Raw genomic sequence first — 19,704 nt, forward strand, 5'->3', positions numbered from 1 at the left:
AAAGGGAAAATACAAACACAGAAATTAACTCCACAGTCTTGTCAAACAGTGCGGTCATAGTAGCTTTAGCTGTAATGCTTGCTTTATGAGCAAGAAATCACAGTATTTTGGTCTTCAAATGAAATATAAAAATTAATTAGCTTATATTCAAATATTAAGATTTTTTGTTATTCATCAAACTAAATATGTGACACACTTATTTTTATCTTTTGGTTGAAGAGAAAAATTTTTTAAAGTGTTTTTGAAAAAGATGCAAAGCAAGATGAAATCTCAAAGATTAATTTAACATAACAGCCAAGTAAGCTAAAGAACGGCTCGACTAAACTAAATGTCTATGGATAAAGTAACCAAAGAGGCGCCTCAAAGAATAAAATCCGAGTTACCGTGAAGGCAGCACCACAGTTTGACGTGGTCATGTGATTCAATGTTGCGGAAGTCCAGATATTACGTCTCGTAAAATCAAGTAGCTGAGCAAAAATAACCGAAAGCTTAAGCTAATTATCAAATATATATTTTGTCGCCGTCATCACAACCCATGGTCAGGTAAGAATGTTATTTTCAGTTCAGCGTTAACCCCAACAAACCGAATGGTGCTGCTCTTTAGCAAGTCCAGGAATATCTTTAATCTATTTTTGTGTTATTTACAAGAAAACAGAGACACTGTGAGTTTATTTTCTACAAGACATCTTTGGCAAAATCATCTTGGGCGACTGAAGTAGTAAATTACAAGATAAATCTGTAATATAACGGCATCAAATCGGCTGCAGATCTACATGGTAGGGGATATCATGTGAGAGTCAGCAGAGTCCAGACAAATCGATGAAATGATACCAAAAAGGAGAAAGTCCAGTAATGTTTCTGAGGGAACGTACCGACTCATAATTAATGCTAATTTATATATGCATAATTTATTCTTATAGACCTTAGACCGCTCGATGCTGTTTTGGTGGTCTAAGTACAACAAATTACAATAAATGAATTCAGGAGGTTCAGATTATTCGTTCAAATGTTTTTAGTGTAGACAACATAAACACGACACACAATACTTTGCACACGTTTTTATTCACGTTATAACCGCTAAATTATTAGCCAACACCAATCAATACTTCACAAAACTGTTATGGAACAGCACAATTTTTGCAATTTCTTTGCAAAATGAAGCTCAGTCAGATTACATGGAGAGAATTTATGAGAATAATCCTATAACAGATTCTCAGTTGAATGTATGTGGTATACGTACAGCTGTTCTTGCATATAGATATGCTGTAATCCAAACTATACAACGTTAATGTTTTGTGTATTTAATGTCTTGAATTGTATCCGTAAAAAACAAAAAACAAAACAGCAAAGCTAAGTAAGGAAAACAATTCAAATGTAATTTATCTTACAAATTAAGATAAAGAAACAAAATCTTAAAACCAAAAATGAGATAATGCAGTTATTAGTTTACTGAAAACTTACATGAAATGGATGATTGTAGATATTTAAAACAAGACTTAAAGAAAGAACTTAAACAGAGAACTTTCGATAGATGAAAAATATTTATGTTTTTTGCTCTCCGGAAGTTTGCATTGCCCTAAAAAATATTAAAGAAATCTAGTCATAATGCACTAAAAAGGTGCGATCATGTCTACTTCAAATCTTCTGTCTCCACAATATTTCAGGTTGCCGTCATCATTCTAATTTGAAGGATCAGTGTATGCAATTTCATATAAATCAATGCTTGGATGCAATGTTTTACTGTCAGTAATATTTCAGTTACCCTTCTACATCCCAATTCTATATTTGGCCAGTTGCCCTTAATGTCCACACCCGGCCTTAAATCTTGCTGAGATGATGGATCTCAGGGAGAGTGGAGGAAACATTGTGATGATTAAAAAAAAAGAAAGAGACTAGTAAGGAAAAACGTGTGTAAATCCCAGTTGATATAATCAGCAAGTATGCAGCAATAAAACTGCAAGGTCATGTTTTGCTAACATTGTGCTCAGGTTTATCAAATGGACACATATGGTCAACAAATAAATGAATGAATTTCCATAAAACTGTCTAACACTTACATATTTCTGTGAGGGTGAGACTATATCATTTTAGGTTCAGTTTTGTTTTCTACATATATTCCTCAAGCTGACTCTGTCTGCACCAGGAAATCTCTTAATATATACACAGAAACATAATCCAAATTTGACATTGTCTCCCAGCAAATTTGGTACAAACAGGAAAAGGAATAGTATTAGGAAATAGTCAGTATTATAAATACAATATTGGTATATAACCACATAGATAACACAAATTGTTGACATTTTCTTTTTACCAGTCACATTTCAGTTTTAACAAACCTGCTTTAAAAAATGAGTGTAATATTCTACGTAAATAAAATTTTCAGCAATAAATGGAATCGCTACTGTGCCACTCCATCTCATTAATTACTCTGGAAATGTGCTTATTTTCCCAAAATTTTGCACACACCTAACATTAATCTTATTTCTACTGTTTTAATTAATATCTATCTTGTTATCGCCGTTCCTCTTAACAATTGTGTCTAGTTTAATAGCTCTTGAAATGAGAGACAAAAACAATAGCAGTGCTTGGTTTCATTTTCCTATGAAAATAACAACCTTGCTGTGTGCTGCTGTTTTTTTAGGATGACACAGAGGCACTGCCTGGAGGGCCAGGTATACTCGGTGCCTCTCGTTCAGCCTGAGCTGAGGCGAGAGGAGGCTGTTCTTCAGATTGCAGATGCACTGCTGTACTTAGAGGTTATTTCTACAGACATTTTCAGAAGGTAAGCACACAACACACACACACACTACAAATATAAATATAGTTACAGTTTCTAAAGCACATGTCTTCAGCATCACAGTTTTCCACATTTGAATTCAGAACAGACACCTGGTTCAGATTCAGTGTTATAAATGGTTAAACTTTTTATTTTTATTTTATTTCTTTATTTTTTTAGTTTTTTGTTAGACCAGTTAATAGGCAATTTTCACAGTGAGAGTAAAAAAAAAATTTTCTATTAGAAGATAAGCAGTGAAAGTATTTTAGGTATAAAGCAGCTCTTGGAAAAGTCTCATCAAGGCATTGAATGGACTGATGTTGAACATTACTGCATCTGCTAAAAGCAAACTGCTATGGATCAAGATGTCATTTTCTCTAGATTGCACAGTTATTAAGCAGCATATGTTTTACACCAGATGGTCCTGTTTGGCACACTGCAACCATCGGGTTCTCCTGTAATTATATCAAAACATATATTCATAGCTGGAATAGTCAGGAAATTGTAGCATCAGTCATAATATGGCCTGTTTGTAGTTAGAAGTGTGGGGACTTTCTTAAATTTTTGTTTTGATTTTATTGCATTTCTGCTACCAGTGTTCTTACACTGTCTTTAAAATTATAGAATAGTATTGAATTTTCTTTTGGCTATTTTCAAGTCTGTATATGTATGGAAAATCATTTGGGCATGTTCTTCAGTGTTCCGTCTTTTCAAATTTGAAATCATCTTTTGTAAAAATGAAAAGCCCAATGAATGTAAATTCAGTGATGTCGCTTAGATGTGCCTCCACATCACACTATAAGGTTAAAGGTGAAACTAAAATACCAAGTACCAGTAATGGTCATGCTAAACTCCGCAAACTGTGACAAAAAAACCTGTGGAAAAATTCTGCTACCCTCACTGCTCCGGCGAAGGTCATCTCAACTGGCCGAACCTTTCACAATATTCCAAACACATTTTTCCTGATGCATGAATGTGATTATTGTCATGTTTGTGTTGATGTTGCTTCCAGGGTCTCTGAAAGTGTAGAGAAGAACCGGCGCCAGCTGCAGAGTGTCTCTGACCGGATCAGACTAGCTCAGGCCCGTGTTGACAAGATTAAGGGCAGTAAAAAGGCCACCAAGGTAACAAAGACAAAATTGCAAGTTTTATACTTAGATTCTCGTTGAAGCATCACATAAAATCCTATAAATCTTTGTGCAAAGGTTTTCTCCAGTGCCAAGTACCCTGCCCCAGATCGTCTCCAGGACTACTCCTCCATCTTTACCGGAGCCACAGATCCTTCCTCTCAAACCCGGCCTCGCCGCAAGATACAGAATAAACTTCGGTCTTTTGATGAGAAGGCCTGGCAGGTGAAAAAAAAACACAAAAAAATGTTCAATACTGTGCTTATTTTTTTGTGAAATCCACTTATTTTGAAATAATTGATGGTAACCTAGAAAGAAAAGTAGCATTGCTGCAGCCATAATGAGCTTTTTTTTTATCGTCAGCCCAGATCTTTTCAAATCAAAGAGAAATGAGCCAAGTGACAGCAGAAAGTGTGCAGAAAGCCCATAAATACAAAACAAACACAGATTTGATCCATAGTTTTAAGGCTTTTTAGCACTGTGTGTGCTACTATCTCTACTCTTCTGATGCTTTTGGGGAAACACCATCTATTTCCCTCAGCTCATTTATGCAGCTTCCCACATCCACTGTCACTGTGGCAACCAGAGAGATGTAGCTTTTTACTGAGGTGGGGAAAGAAATGCTCTATAAACTGAGCAATGATGAGAAGAATGAAGCTGCCCATACAAAAAGCTCACAGCTGGTTCAGAACATCTGGAAATCTAACAGCATCTGGGTCCGAGCAGTATTCTAGTATCTGTCGAGAGACTCAAGAGTCTCAGGACCCTTCTGCAAATTTTGTACTGATGTTTGAGTAAAAAGAACAATGACATGATCCACTTACTGATCATTAAGAGATAGATTTCCAGATTATTTTGTGTCTTGGCGGCTGCTTGATGTTGTTTTATAGTGCTGTATATGACACCTGTTAAATAAATGTATGGTTACTCTGTTCTAAAATTGTTTGTATAGGAGTACAGCTTTGATAAGCCTCCTCTCCTAACCCCCGTCTGTCTCATTTTAACTCCCCTCCAGGCATGAATTTAACCAATCCGATGTTCGATGAAAATAAAACATTCTTTATATATTTTCCTTGAGAATACCCTTTGTATCCCTTTAAATTACTCAGTAGGAACACCACTTCTTTGCCTGAAACAAATGTGTAGAAAACACTCTACTCAACAAACAACCAAACATAAAATAAGTGCATTTTTTTGCACTTGTTAATATCTATAAATGGTTACTATATTACCTCCCCCACCCCTCTTCTCTCTACACAGTTCTTGTGTCTTGCTTATTCAAAATTCAAAATGTTCTCTATTCATTTTTTGAGGTCTTTAGATTTAACCTTCTGCATATTTCCCAAATTTATCTGACTTTATCCTGGTATCATTCCCTTAAACTCTGATGCAAATTTTGATCTCGCTACATACTTTTTTAAATACATGTATCATTTCTGTCTTTTATGAGTAGTCTCTCCTCAGCAGGTTTAGAAAAAATTTTTAAAAAAAACTCTGAAATTTCTGCTATTTGACATTCCCATCTAAATCCAGATTCCAGGTCTCATTCTTTCCTTGTCAGAACCTTTGATGCAGGTTATTTTGCAACCCACGTCGTTAAATTTGTCACATGCTGTACATGGAGTACATCAGAGGCTGTGCGCTCATTGACAGGGAAAATCGACTGTAAATGCATGAGAGTTTGTGTGTCTGTGTGCACTCTGCTCAGTAGAAGCTCGTGAATAATTTATAGCGAGCCCCTCCGTTTTTCCTGCACCATCTCAACAACCTTTACAAAAATCCTGCATATTTTCTGCTGTGTGTGCTTGCTCTTGCAAGAGTGTAGATTTTTGTTTGTGTGAAGGATACGTGTGTATTTGTCAGACTGAAAAAAAAACTAGCAGTTGTTTCTGGTGCAGAAATGAATTATTTAACATCCTCCAAAAGAAGTGCCCCTTATAATTCTCGTTGATTGAGGGTGTGTGCGTCCTTTAGCAGAGGGATTGTTGTGGCATTTGTCATTCTGGTTGCTCAAGATTTACACATTCCTCCCCACACACACACTTTGTATTGATCTCTCCCCTTCAGGAGAAGTTAACGTATTTCCCAGTGTGTGTGAGCAATAAGAAGAAGACTGAGGACGAGACGGAAGAGGGATTGGGCAGTCTTCCGCGAAACATCTCATCCGTCAGCTCTCTGTTGCTCTTCAACACCACAGAGAACTTGTGAGTGAACGGAGATGGACTGGAATGCTTCCTGCTGCAACAGCTGCATGGATTTAAAGCTTTTGCCTCTGCATCTTTTAACTTGTCTCTTGTTTTTCATAGATATAAAAAGTACGTGTTCCTTGACCCTCTGGCTGGAGCCGTGACAAAAACACACCAAACTCTGGAGACGGAAAAGGAGGAGAAACCATTTGATGCCCCGCTGTCAATTACAACAAGAGAGCAGCTGGAGAGACAGGTATGTGAAGATCAATAGTGGCTCGGCATATTACGACCACAAACCTATCATGTGAATTTCACATGACAGGCCAAAATGAAACTAGTGCATAAAAAGTGGGCTGTGTATGTGTTCATCCCTTTTTATTTTGATACCTAAAATAAAATCTAGTGAGATTAGATATATGTAAAAAGTCACTTATTTAATAAATAGAGTCCAGCTATTTGTATTGTAATCTGTTCTGTAAAGATCTAAGAAGGAGGAACCTGCTAGAGACTGTAGAATACCTGAATACTCGTCCAGAAGGACAACAACACTAAATGTGCAACCAGGGCAGCAGCAGAAGGGGATCAAGGCATATTTATGTGTTGGAAGGCCTCAGTTACAATTCAGACCCATTTAGAATCTGAGGCAAAACTTGAATATTTCTTTTTCAAATATTTACAGATGGTGCCCATGTAGTCTGAAAAAGCTCAAGTTATTTTGCCAAAAATTTCACTCCATTAATGAAAATATAGTTGCATTTGCAGCTAAAGGAGGTTGAAGAAAGTTTTCATTCAGTGGGGATAACTACAAATGCATGCCACACTTTTAAGATTCAAGAACGCCACGTATCCAATCCTTTGTATGCACTACTGTGGATGGATCTTTGCAAAAATCCTAATTGTATGCATTGAGGTTTGTGATTGTAATGTGGCAAAATGTGAAAAAATTATAGAACTTTGCTTCTGCAATTTCCAACATAGCCAGTATTAGGTTGATTTTTTTTTTAATGTGCAGGATTGCTTAATCTCTCAGTGATGATTTTTTTCCCCTCTATAACAGACAGCTGAAAGTTATTTTTACGTGCCAGACCTGGGTCAGGTGCCTGAGATAGATGTGCCGTCCTACTTGCCTGACCTTCCAGGTATTGCAGACGATCTGTCATACAGCGCAGATCTTGGACCTGGATTTGCCCCATCAGGACCCACTCTCAACATCCCAGAGCTGCCCTCCTTCTCTGGGGAGAGCGTTTCACCAGGTGACATACCTGCCCTTTAAACACTTGCTTGACTGTGTCTTAAATTTGTTTATTTATTTGCATCTTTATTCTTTTTCGCCTGCCTCAACTTTGGGCCATTTTTTTGTTTTTTATTGAAAAGCTAATTTTACGTTTTTTTTGTTTCAGGCCCTGAGCTCCAAAATAATCTTCCACCGCCCCCACCCCCTCCCCCACCCCCTCCCTCTGAACCAGTCCTCCCTCCCACTGCTCCTGTAGGAGCTCCTCCTCCTCCCCCTCCTCCACCTCCTCCTACCACAGAGATCCCCGTGGAAGCTACTCCAACGCCAAGCTCAGGTTGGTTACATCCGAGCTCTACGCTTTGATTAAAAACAGTATTAAAGTGCTGAAACCCTCCACTTCTACTGCAGTAGAACTTTCTTTGTTCCCTAGCTCTAACCTAACTGATATTAATGAGTGAAGTTTAACAGGCTGTCCTCACTGTATGCTCTGACTATAGGCCCTGTGTCTGGCGCGCCGAATGAGGTGGTGCAGCCATCAGATGGGCGTGCCAGTCTGCTGGAGTCCATCCGCAACGCCGGGGGCATCGGCAAAGCCAAGTTACGTAATGTTAGTGCACGCAAGATGGAGAAGAAGAAACAAAAAGAGCAAGAGCAAGGTGAGGGACTGAGATGACTTCAGGATCCGGCCTAGAGATAGGATGCACCTGTACTGCCACAGTTCAAAGTGACAACTGAGCCCAAAATTCTTCAGTCCTGGCAGTTTTAGATTTTATATTTCATTCAACTAAAAAGTTAGACTTTTGTTTTACCCAAAAGAGACAGGATTTAAGTATCTACTTGTCTTTTTTTTGTTATTCAGCTGTTGGAGCAGCATCTAGTGGTGGAGACTTTATGTCTGATCTCTTCAATAAACTTGCCATGCGCCGGAAAGGTGAGAATGTGAAATGCTCTTTGTTTTATGTACCAAGGACTATCCCATTGAGATAGAGTATTTCTTCTGCCCAAGAGTCTTGATAAAGATAATAAAGAATCTACTAGGACTAAGACCAAAAATATGTTATGTAACAAAATATTTTCAGCAGTTATCCGTGTGGAGTCATGACCAGATGCCTTTTTAAACATGACTCTCCAGATGATTTCTGTTTTATAGTAATAGTAAGGCTAACTCTTAATGGACATATTAGTCATTTTGCTGTGAAGTACCAATTTTAACTGCGAAAGAACTTCAATCTATGCTGAAGTCCATTGTTATTTGTACAAATTATGGAAAGGTACAAACAATAATGTATCACAATAATACAATTAGCAAAAAAGTTATCTCCCAAGATTAATACAAGTAGGGGGAAAAAAAGTTGGTTCCATTATTTATCCTTGTGGAACACCACTCTCCACGTGATCTGACGAACTGGATTCTCCTACTTAGTTTGAAAACCAAATAAATAGATCCTGTATTTTACTAAGTTTGTCTGATAACTCAATGAGAAATTTACAAAAATCAAAAAACAGCAATGTTACTTGTAACAGCTCTGAAGTTACATTCTTAAAACCTCACTGTCTGGCTTAAAATATTTTGAAAATAGTTTCACTTGTTCATTTGAGATTCAAATATTTTAGTTGTAATTGACATTGAAATAGATTTTGCATTAGGTATACCAATGATGACAGGTTGGATGTTCTTTTTCTCCAGGAATATCAGGGAAAGGCCCAGCAGGTGGAGAGTCGGCTGAAACTCCCGCTGGTACCGGAGGCGCATTCGCAAGGATGTCGGACGTCATCCCACCCCCACCCGCCCCACATTCAGCAGCGGATGATGAGGACTGGGAAGCATAACTTGATGGACAGTGATCGCAACGGAACATCCTTTTTTATTGAAGAACTGGCATTTCATTTACATAACGCAAAAGACGTAAATATCCAAAAAGAAAAAAAGAAATGGTAGCTGGCTAAATAATTTCACAAGACATTTGCAGCTATAATGAAATAAATATAACAGATTGAAATAACTTGGCATTTTTGATAAATTCCAAATATCTAGAAAAGCCTATGAAAAAAACATTTAGCGACTAGGCTTTGAATTACATAACACTGTTCTTAAAATATTTACATTTTTCTATAAGAAGTCATCATTTCTGTGTCAGCCTAGTAGCAGTTAACAGAAAATAGCTTTCAATCGCTAACATGTTGACTAAAACCTGAGAACATCTGAGAACATTTTGGTGATCAATGGAGAACATGCCATGTTTAAATGTAAAATAAAGAGAACATGAAAACAAAAACATGAGGTCGCTGGTAGTGATGTTGTAACTCCTTAAAGATAAGACCTTTAATTATGAACATTTCTCAGTCTTATTTAAACATCACATTTTGTGCAGCTTCATTCTTATTGAAGTCGTAAAGAAGCTCTGTGGGAGACAAACTACTCCTGTTTCTGCCTTTTCTCCAGAAAGAACTAGGAAAACAGAAAAAAAAAAACAGATATTATGAACTTGTCTTTGTTCAGTCAAGATGCAACAAACTTTTCAGGGCGCTTCAGTGCTTCATTCTCACCTTCCGCAACGCAGCAAAAGCAGGGCCAAAGCTGGAGTATGTGTTGGTGCGATTCTTGATCCACGCGGGGAGTTTAGAGAGCGTAGCGGGCCGAGCGTATCGCCTGTCACAAAGGACAATGGAGGAATAGTCGCCTCTGTGTCGGATGGCTCTGCCTTTGGAGAGAACAAACATGTTAATGCCTCTTGATGAACAAATATTGTTTTTAATTTACCTTCTCTAATCAGTACCTATAGACTGGTTAACAGCCTTCATGCAGAGGTTTTCTACCAATGCTTGTCCAGGGTTTTTCCCATGGCTGTGAGGCTGCAACATAGAAGTAAAATCATTCATCTCTCTTGCAACATTTTACCTTAAATATAACAATTTTGGAATGAAAGAAGAATCTGACCAGGTGTTTGTCAAGATACGACATCTTTTCCTGCAGCTCTGGAGATTTGATGTTGGGATACGGCATGCCAACTATCACCACACACCTGTAATCATATGCACAAACACGCATAATTAACTTTTAATATTCAAGGCAGCGTACAGGAGCTTGTTAACTATGGGGTTTGTGATTAACACACCTGCCCAGGTCATCAGAGAAATTAATGCCCTCACTCATCTTTCCACCAACTACAGAGAACAATATCGCTCCTGTGACTCCTCCGCTGCTGTCCACGGCACTCCTCTGAAATGAAAATAGTTGTGACCACAATGACCGCATCACTGACGATCCGATATCTGCTAGATGAGAAGTTTATGTTACCTGGATACAGCGGGAAAACTCGTTTAGCACCTGCTCTACCTGGTTGGCCTTCTTTGGCTCCTGGAAGATCTGAAAAGAGGTTTTGAGATGGGAGAGATTTAGGTCTTTAATAAAGCTGTGCTTTTTTTTCTTGCATTCTTCCTTACTATTAAAATATGCTGCTGGTTTATACCTTTTTCTTATTCCCCAACCGGGTAAGCGCACCGCTGGCCTCCCAGTGAGAAACGATTCTCCTGGAATATTCGTAGGAGGGGAAGAAACACACGACCCCGCCCGGAACGACGTTGCAGATGTTGGAGAGAATGCGTCCCGTTTCGTCCATCTGTTAAAAGAAGACTCTACTGTTAATCCTTAATAAAACATACACAATTCTATTCATTATAATTTATTTGGAAAAATTTACTTTATCGCAAAAGATGGACCAGGTAATTGGCCAGAGATTAAAATCGACCAATTTTCCCTTGAGAATAAATACTGAAATAAAAGAAAAGTTTTTTTCCCCTCTCTAATTAAATTCATTAACACAAAGAGCTTCACCATTTCTCATCTATTAATTCATTAGCCAACACCTTTCTTCAGTTTTCTGAGTTCAATAAAAAGGTTAAGGATATGCGCGTTGATGCATGAATGGGGAACATGTAATTTCTTCTTTTTCTGATGGATTCAAAACCTCTACTTTCATCCATGAACCTGCAGCACTGTTTTATCTTGTGTGTTAACGTTTAGAATAAATAAAAACAATTTCAACTGTTAAAAGTTGTTAACTCATTGAAATGTGTCCATTTGTACCATTTGAGGAGAGTCTCTGTTTTGAAAGGTAAAATCCAGCTCCTGACCAGATGGACCGGCACATAAGACAAGAGGAAGAATGTTTTCCGGAGGAATCACATGGCCTGCAGATTTCACAAGAAGTAAAATAAAAGAATTAAAAAGATACAAATTAACCATTGAAGAACACAGGATATTTTCAGGATTTACAGTGGTGTGACAGCTAACTGTTGCTAAAAGACAATTCTTGTCTGTCATGAAAAAAATTTCTTTATTGCAATCTAAACCTCTTTTAATGTACAATTTAAACCAATTTCACCTGGATTACTCTCAATCCCACCTCTTCTTATGGTCTTAGTTATAAACCAGGACTGTTCCACTTGGATAAACTAGTCTGACTTGAGCTTAAAGTGAATTAGAAACAGCTTACTATGGATTGTTCCCAACCAATAACTCAGCTACAAGTGGAGCAGCTGAAATATGTTGATGTCTCATTCCACAGTGATAGGGTATCAAGAGGATGGTGCTCTGGTCTGTCAGAGTTTTTTTTTAAAAATGTTCCAAATACTATCTCCACTATAGCAGAGAGGTGGGTCATGATCAAGAGAACCAGATCTCTGATGCAAGGGACTGAAATGAACTTCTTCCATAGCATGGCTGGCCTCACCCTTAGAGCCCTACCTGCCTACCAGATCTGTTTCAGGGTAGATTTCTACCAGCTTTTGTCTAATTTGCTCCCGGTTCCTGTAATGGAAACGCTGGACAAAGAAAAACTACCGCCAAAAACTATCTCTAGCTCTGTTCCTGCACCTTTAGAGCTAGAGAAACTTGATCATCTGGGAGAAGATCGGATGTGGATAAGCTGCTGCTTATCCACAAATAAAGTAGGGCTGCCATCATCTGGTCACTTAATAATCTAATAATAATTTTTAGTCTAATGTAACTTAAGAAATAAAATTATTTTTGATTTGTAAATACATAAATAATATTAGGGGCTTATATTTATTTAAGTGTAAACCTGGCAGCTTTTTGTTTCTCGGGAAAATACATCTATTTTAATTAGATAGCTGTTATGAACAAAAATATGCATAAACAGAACCATTAACATAAAGAGCGTTATAAACAAAAGCCCAATAAGCTGTAGTGATGTGAGAGAAAAAGAGCCACTCACCACAGGAAAACTCTGTGATACGCTCCTCCTTCACTCCGGCAGAGAACAGTAGCTCCTGTTTGAAGTCTGAAACCTATATATGTATACGTTTCTTTAATCTTAATATCTCTACGCAACCCCTTTTTTTTGTTTAACTATCTCAGAATCAACTCACAGGCTGCATTGTTCCCCCAGCAATGATGACTGCTCTGCACTCCTTCAACACCTGGGCAAAATGGACCGCTGGATTCAAAAGAAGGAACTTGACGCTGCTCTCGGACAAAGTGCCTGGGTAACAAATGGACAGTCTCACACCAGGGCAGTTGAGCCTTTGTGTTTGATTTACATCTGTGACATAAATCAAACACATCTCCAAGGTATTAAAAAACAGATACCTTGTTTCTGTAACACCACTCTGCCATCAGTGTTACTGTTGGTGAGAGCCAGGAAGAAACCCTCCACCTGCATCATAGGAGATGCGGACAGCACTTTGTTTGCTTCAGAAACCCCCTGCTGGTCTGCCGAAGGAACTGCTCACAGGAGAGTGGACAGCGTATAAGAAAAAAATAAGCAAAACTTACAGCTATATTTCTTAAATGTCCATAAAACGACTACAAAGAGGAAGCATCTGGAGGCTAACCTGGTGCGGCACTGGGGTTGCTGTTTAAGGCCTGAAGGTAGCGATTTAGGCCTCCTGTGCGACGGTTCTCCTTATTGGAGCTGCTGTGGGTGTGCAGCGTTACACCAGAGCCAGCGTACTTCTCCACAAATCCACCCAGCTGCCGACAGTGGTTGAAAAGGTTTAAAAACTTAAGCAAGATAGTATAATGTTTTATGTGCATCATATTAATCAAGTGAACAAAAGAAATGCTTACCTTCCTGCTGATCATGCTCTTTTCAAAGTACCTTTGTAACTAAGGTAGGAAGATCAGTAACATAAATGTGAATTATTTTGGTAAAACTGAACATCTTGGGCTAAAAAATTAACTTCAACTACCTTAAACAAGTTGATGTTGTCAATCTGAGCTTTGAAGAGGAAATTGTTAATAGTATACATTTCAGTCCCTGAGGGGAAAAAAAGAAAACATTTTTTCTAGTGAGCAACTTTTCAAGGTTCGCCAATAACTACGTTACACACGTTTGTCCCTGACTGACCTGCTTGTGTAGTCTGACTCTGTGGATTCTGTCCAACTTTACCTGGAACCGAAAAACAGAAAAACAGTGAGAAATTCCAAGATTATCATTAAGAAGCCCAAAAGTTTTGTTTGGAAGTTGGAGGCACTCACCTCCCAGCACACGGATGAGTCCCTCTATCACAAACAGAATCTGTTTGATGTACATCAAGTTCTTCGCCTTCAGTCTGTTCCTGGTGTTTGAAACGGGTACATATTACATAAGAACAGTGCGAGATAAAACTGAATGTATGATTTGATTCTGTCTCAGCACTCACTTGTAGCGGTCGGCGTACTGTGTGAGCTGGGACTGGGCGCGGCAAAGCTGCAGAAAATTCAGACGTTAGGAACATTGAAACTGAGACCGAACATAATTGAGACTTAGAAAGAGTTTACCTGCGCTCCGCTGAGCTCTGTGCTGTGTATACAGGAGAGAGTGTCACTAAGGTTGTGCGCTTCATCTATGATCACCACCTGTTTTTAAAATATGAAGTTAGGCATCCCGGTTGCAGAGCCCTCCAGACTTATTTAAACTTTAAAATAAATGATTTGTTTATTATAGTAGCAGAACCTCACACTGAAAATTTCCACTTTGATTTCAGGAAAGTGAGTCAGAGGAGGAAAAACAGAAAAAGTTCTAACAGTTCTTGCAAAATGTAAATGGACACATTTATTTTATTCTTTATTTCATCATTTACTTCTTCAAATTATCAGAGTGTTCAGATACTTTTAATTAGTAATACATGACATTGTTTAGGGTATAATTATGAGGGACTCCTCAAAATGGGAAATACAATGTAAAATGATTTTTTATTAATAAAGATGCATGCCGATTTTCATACATCAGGAAATGGCTTTAATTAGATCATATCTACACTCAGAGAAATTAAACAGTTTAACTGAACTGCTTTTGTTGAGGTGGGTTGAAAAATTATTTAAAAAAAAAAAAAAACACAAAATTTCCCTCTAAGTAAAGAGGATCTGTTCATGCCAACTGGTTGCGTAGGAGAGGTGCCAGAAAAAAAAAACTTTTTTGTTTTACCATTATACACTTAACATGTGTGGAGTTTGCTAAACAGAAAGAGTGTAAAATGGTGAGTAAATCCCAACATGAATTAAGATAGAATGATGTGTTTTGTGCAAGGGACTTTTAAAATAAGAGATTTCCAGTAAAATTCTGTTGGGATCAATCAATAAACTGAGTATGGGTCACCATTAGGTCTTCCAGCTAGATAAGGACCTAAAAACATTCCCCTTGTAGTCAAATTAAAGTATGAAGTATTTTTGAGTTTAATTTTGCTGCTGCAATAGAAGATTTATTTATTTCTAGGTACTATCTTTAAAACCGTCTTTAAATATCAAATGAAATCAGAAGCTAAATAGGCAAGTACTTTTTTCCATACATCTCTGAATCAGATTAGCACAGTTTAATAGCTTTGTGACTTTTTAACAGCATTGCAAGCATTTCAAATGTAATTTAAAACGCTTTTTAGACTAAATTGGGTATAAATTATTAAAATGTGCTTCAGAAATAATGTATAAACATACCTGTCCCTTTAGCTGGACACCTGCTGCCCTTCTTGTAGCCTCATGAAGAACCATCTGATAGGGCAAAACGACCAGCTACAAAAAAATAAAAGCAAAAGATGCTGCAAGCAGGTCTATTAAATCCACCTCTACCTTTAGCGGTAGAGAGGGTTAATAAGTGAATAGATTTACCTGTGCAGGTGGGACAGCAAGACGTGTGGAATAATAGGGACATGCTTTTGTTTCCTTGCCCAGCTTCAGCAGCTGCTCTATGTCCTGCACCGTCCCCAGAACTTCATCCCTCATCTGCTGCAGAGCCAGAGCTTTGTTGAAAGGACACACACTCTTCGGCTGACCTCTCTTACGTTTTGCACCTTCTTCGTGGTGCTGCTTCTCTGCAAACAAATAAAAAAATGAGGGAAAAAATAAGCCAACAGAAAATTACCTTACTTTGAGAGTTGAGTAATGTTGTGGCTAAATGGCTCTCACCGTGTTTGTTTTTCTGCATTTCCATGCAGCGGTCATTTATGTGCTGGATGCTGCCCAGCCGCCGGACCTCCTCATTAACACAGAGATTCTGCAAAGAACAGAATGCAGCGGCAAGGAAAACAGGATCAGACTTATTGGCAACCTGTCTATTTTTGTTTTGTGATTATGCTTATTTTGACGACTAATTTCATTTTTCTTTGACTTCAACTTCCTGTGGGCTAGCTTCATTGAGTGCACATGTGATGGCAGCCAGGCCAGACTTTCACCTGGAGGGAACTCCCTAATTATCCATCTTGTTGTGGCAGACTACCAGGTGAAGCCGAGGGATAAAGTGGACTGAAGCTTTTGTTTTTGCTTTTTGTTTGTTCTTTTCTATATTTTCAGTATAAGTTGTAGTCAGTTAAGTGTGTGTTAAATAATTTTCTTCGTAATTTGCATCAGGGCAAAACTGTGAGATGAAAGGAAAATGTTTATTTTAAACAAACACAAGCAGCTTCTTGTTAAGTCCCTTTTTCCAATACACCTAAATAAAGTCCACTGCAATAACTCCTTGCATAAATTACCTATTTAATAACTAGAGTCCCCCTCTAGTAATTAAAGTGGGAAAACCAGAGAAGAAAGCTCTAGTTATCCCCTCTAGAGGGAAAAGAGGGGAAAATCGGAAAAGCTGTTCCGATTTTACTGTATCGGAACAGCTACCATAAATCTAGCTGTTCTGTGAACGTCTCAGAGGTTTAGAAGACTATAATAGTGAACAAACAGCACCACAGAGAAAATTGTTGAGAAGTTTAAAGGAGAGTTAGGTTCTAAAATTGAACATTCTGGTCTGTGTGGTGAAAAACTAACCCTCCAGCATAACATTCCTCAAATGTCAAACTATAACAAGCTGCCATATCAGTTACAGTAAAGTAAATGATAAATAAAAAAAGACTTTCCTACAAAAAGCCAGCCAAAAACCTCTCGAGTCCCAGTTTGTAAAGGATGAAAAACCAAACTATACCAGTTATAATGTTCAATGTTTTTTTAAAAAAATATTATTACTTTTTTGTAAAAGTGTATATGTGTTTGTGTGCAGGGGTGGGCGTGTGTGTATGTGCACCCCTACCTGCCGAGAACCCAGCGTGACCAGACTTATGTTCGTACTGAAGGGGCTCTTCTGAACCTCATGGACAAACTGGGCCAGCTGGGAGTGAGTGCGACTGCAGTAGTAAATCTGCAAGCAGGGAAGTTCACACTCACATCAGAATCAGGATTAACACACATTATCATCTATTTGAAGATCACGTTTATGCTGACTTTGTCACCTTAGTTACATGCTCTTCAACCAACTCCTCATCGTCCTCATCCTCACCTCCAAAGAATCTGGTAAGCAAAGACACCTTGTTTTAATCGCCTTTTCAGGCTTTTAATGGCATCCGTAAGAGTGCAGTCGATGAAGGCATTCACTCACCTGCTCTTACTCTTGGATTCATCATCACTCTCATACTCTGCAACGATAAGCTCCTCATCCTCCTGATCTCCTGGTGTCGCAGTTTGTTCCTCCTTACTGAGATGAAGCAGCTTGAATGCCTCATCCTCTTCGCAGCTCTGAGGTGAGGTCACAGTTAAACATTTCCATCTACCTGTATGAAATGTGGAAAGATGGAGTCTGAACATGGGGCTCTCCAAACAGTCTTACCTTTCTTTTACTTGCATACTTTAGATTAATATTATTTCTGATCATCTCCATTCGCTCTTCTCTCTTCTTCCTCTTCAGCTCCTCCTCCTGAAAAAAAGCTTCAATTATATTAAGAAGCATGAAAAACAAATAAATAAAAGCTGCCAACCAAACTTCCTCCACCTTTAACTTTGACACCAGGTCACGTTCAGCCTTCTTCTGGACAAAGTCGGTGATCCAGTCGGGCTCTGCTGACGCAGAGCTGCTGCTGGATGACAGAGCAGCAGAGGTGGAGAGAGACGCTTCTCCTTCCTGCAGCAGAGCAGCGGCCTCCTGTCTCTTCTTCTCCTCATGGTCTACCAACCAGCTCAGGGCTCCACATATGAGACTTAGAGACTTGCCTGTTCCAGTTGGACTCTCAAAGATGCCCACTTTGCCTTGGTCCAGGGCACTGTAGAGCGCTGTCATGAACTGCTCCTGGATGTCGTAGGGCTTATAGGGAAAGGGAAATGAGTCCCTTCCATTTTCCATGCTCCTAAAGTGCCTGCAAGAAAAAAACACAAGAATAAGACAGACCCATAAGCTGACCTGTAAAGGTAAAGATAATTTTATTTATATAGCACACTTTCAGCAATAAGGCAATACAAAGTTATTTATAGGATTTAAAAGGAAATACAAACAAAATAACAAACCAAAGGAAAGAGCAAAAGAAGAAAAAGCTAATAATGTTGATCCAAAGTAAATAAACTAGATACTCCAATTCAGTACTCCTGTGTATGTAAGGTTGTGTTTCAAGTAAGTCATCCTAATTGTTAAGTTAAACACAGTAATGCTATGGTCACAAAAGCAGGTATCAAAGCTTTTGTAGGTGTGGACTGGTGCTACATCCTGTTGGAAAATGAAATCTGTATTTTCAAAAAGCCTCGTCAGTAAAGAAGAAACATTGAGTGCTCTAAAATATTCTGGCAAATGGTTGCTCTGACTTTGGACCTGATAAAACAAAAATATTTAAAAATCATACAATAATATTATCAGTAAATATTGCTGTGAAGGTATCACTTGCAATAAACACACATTTTTTTCACTCCACTGTTTTTCATCTGTGCTCCCAGTATTTTGGGGTTCTTTAGTATATTTAGTGCTCAAAACTGAGGTTATCACTACTGTACAGATTTGCTGTCAAGCTTTTTTCCTTCCATTGAATTTTTTTCATTAACATATTTGTATGAATCCCTCTGAAAATAGTTGACCATTTGTGGCGTAACCTTTTTGTTAAAGGTATTAGTGACAAAACATTTCTTTACATTCCTAGCATTCAAAATTTTATGAAAGACTATATTCTGTATTTTTCTTTAGACGTAAGCCATAATCCATCCATCTTCGGTTCACCCTTGTCCCTAATGGGGTCGGGAGGGTTGCCGGTGCCCATCTCCAGCTACGTTCCGGGCGAGAGGCGGGGTACACCCTGGACAGGTCGCCAGTCTGTCGCAGGGCAACACAGAGACATACAGGACAAACAACCATGCACACACACACACTCACACCTAGGGAGAATTTAGAGAAACCAATTGACCTGACAGTCATGTTTTTGGACTGTGGGAGGAAGCCGGAGTACCCGGAGAGAACCCACGCATGCACAGGGAGAACATGCAAACTCCATGCAGAAAGACCCCGACCGGGAATCGAACCCAGGACCTTCTTGCTGCAAGGCAACAGTGCTACCAACTGCGCCACTGTGCAGCCCCGTAAGCCATAATCATCAAAGTTAAAGAAAAAAAGGCACTAGAAACATATCACCGTGTAAGGAATCAAAGAGACGACTTATTAAAATTCGCCTGTAGATAAAGACATTTCATATCTGGGGCCAAACCAGATATGATGTCTTTCTTTGCATTCATAGTTGCCATAAATTCAAAGACAGACACTATCCTGTCCCAAGGAAGAGACTTCCTCCTACCATTAAATGGTCTGTTATGCATCTAACAGTTAATTCGGAGTCTGTGGAAGGGACATTTGTCACTCAAAAATGGCTCACATTAAAAGTACTAGTCGTAAGTAGCTAAAAAAAAATACGGTTAACAGTTATTGATATCTGAATCGCTTTATCTTCTTGCATTTATTATATACGTATATACATCGGCAAAGTAGTGAACTCACCACAGACATGAAGTTTTGAAACGTCCTTCGTTCAAATCCCGGGTTTTCAACAACCGCGCCAACAAACAGAAATGGTCACAAACAGTGGCCAATAGGAGGGGGGATAAAAATAGAGGTGCACGTTTTACTACATGAAACAACTTATGTGAGCGGGGCAATT

General features: G+C 38.6%; 2 protein-coding genes across 2 annotated transcripts; one reads left to right on the top strand and one right to left on the bottom strand.

Moving 5' to 3' along the window:
• Positions 1-411: 411 nt before the first annotated feature.
• On the top strand, positions 412-9,602 carry wash1 (WAS protein family homolog 1). Its single transcript, XM_028038442.1, has 11 exons — positions 412-543; positions 2,642-2,782; positions 3,789-3,900; positions 3,982-4,128; positions 5,971-6,107; positions 6,210-6,345; positions 7,150-7,345; positions 7,493-7,660; positions 7,824-7,982; positions 8,186-8,257; positions 9,014-9,602. The coding sequence occupies exons 1-11, from the start codon at positions 536-538 to the stop codon at positions 9,154-9,156; spliced, it is 1,419 nt and encodes a 472-aa protein (XP_027894243.1). The 5' UTR covers positions 412-535; the 3' UTR covers positions 9,157-9,602.
• Positions 9,172-19,650, bottom strand: ddx11 (DEAD/H (Asp-Glu-Ala-Asp/His) box helicase 11). Its single transcript, XM_028038428.1, has 27 exons — positions 19,545-19,650; positions 17,571-17,931; positions 17,409-17,495; positions 17,181-17,317; positions 17,035-17,092; positions 16,836-16,943; positions 15,731-15,818; positions 15,434-15,636; positions 15,263-15,337; positions 14,111-14,188; positions 13,993-14,039; positions 13,829-13,908; positions 13,698-13,739; positions 13,540-13,607; positions 13,418-13,456; positions 13,183-13,321; positions 12,938-13,072; positions 12,718-12,830; positions 12,564-12,636; positions 11,414-11,517; positions 10,797-10,946; positions 10,625-10,693; positions 10,443-10,546; positions 10,265-10,349; positions 10,104-10,179; positions 9,874-10,028; positions 9,172-9,775 (listed from the first exon to the last, which is right to left on the bottom strand). Exons 2-27 carry the CDS (start codon positions 17,916-17,918, stop codon positions 9,743-9,745), a joined length of 2,694 nt encoding a protein of 897 aa, XP_027894229.1. The 5' UTR covers positions 17,919-17,931; positions 19,545-19,650; the 3' UTR covers positions 9,172-9,742.
• Positions 19,651-19,704: the final 54 nt, after the last annotated feature.

The sequence above is a fragment of the Xiphophorus couchianus genome, chromosome 2, assembly GCF_001444195.1.
Source record: "Xiphophorus couchianus chromosome 2, X_couchianus-1.0, whole genome shotgun sequence".
Classification (NCBI taxonomy): domain Eukaryota; kingdom Metazoa; phylum Chordata; class Actinopteri; order Cyprinodontiformes; family Poeciliidae; genus Xiphophorus; species Xiphophorus couchianus.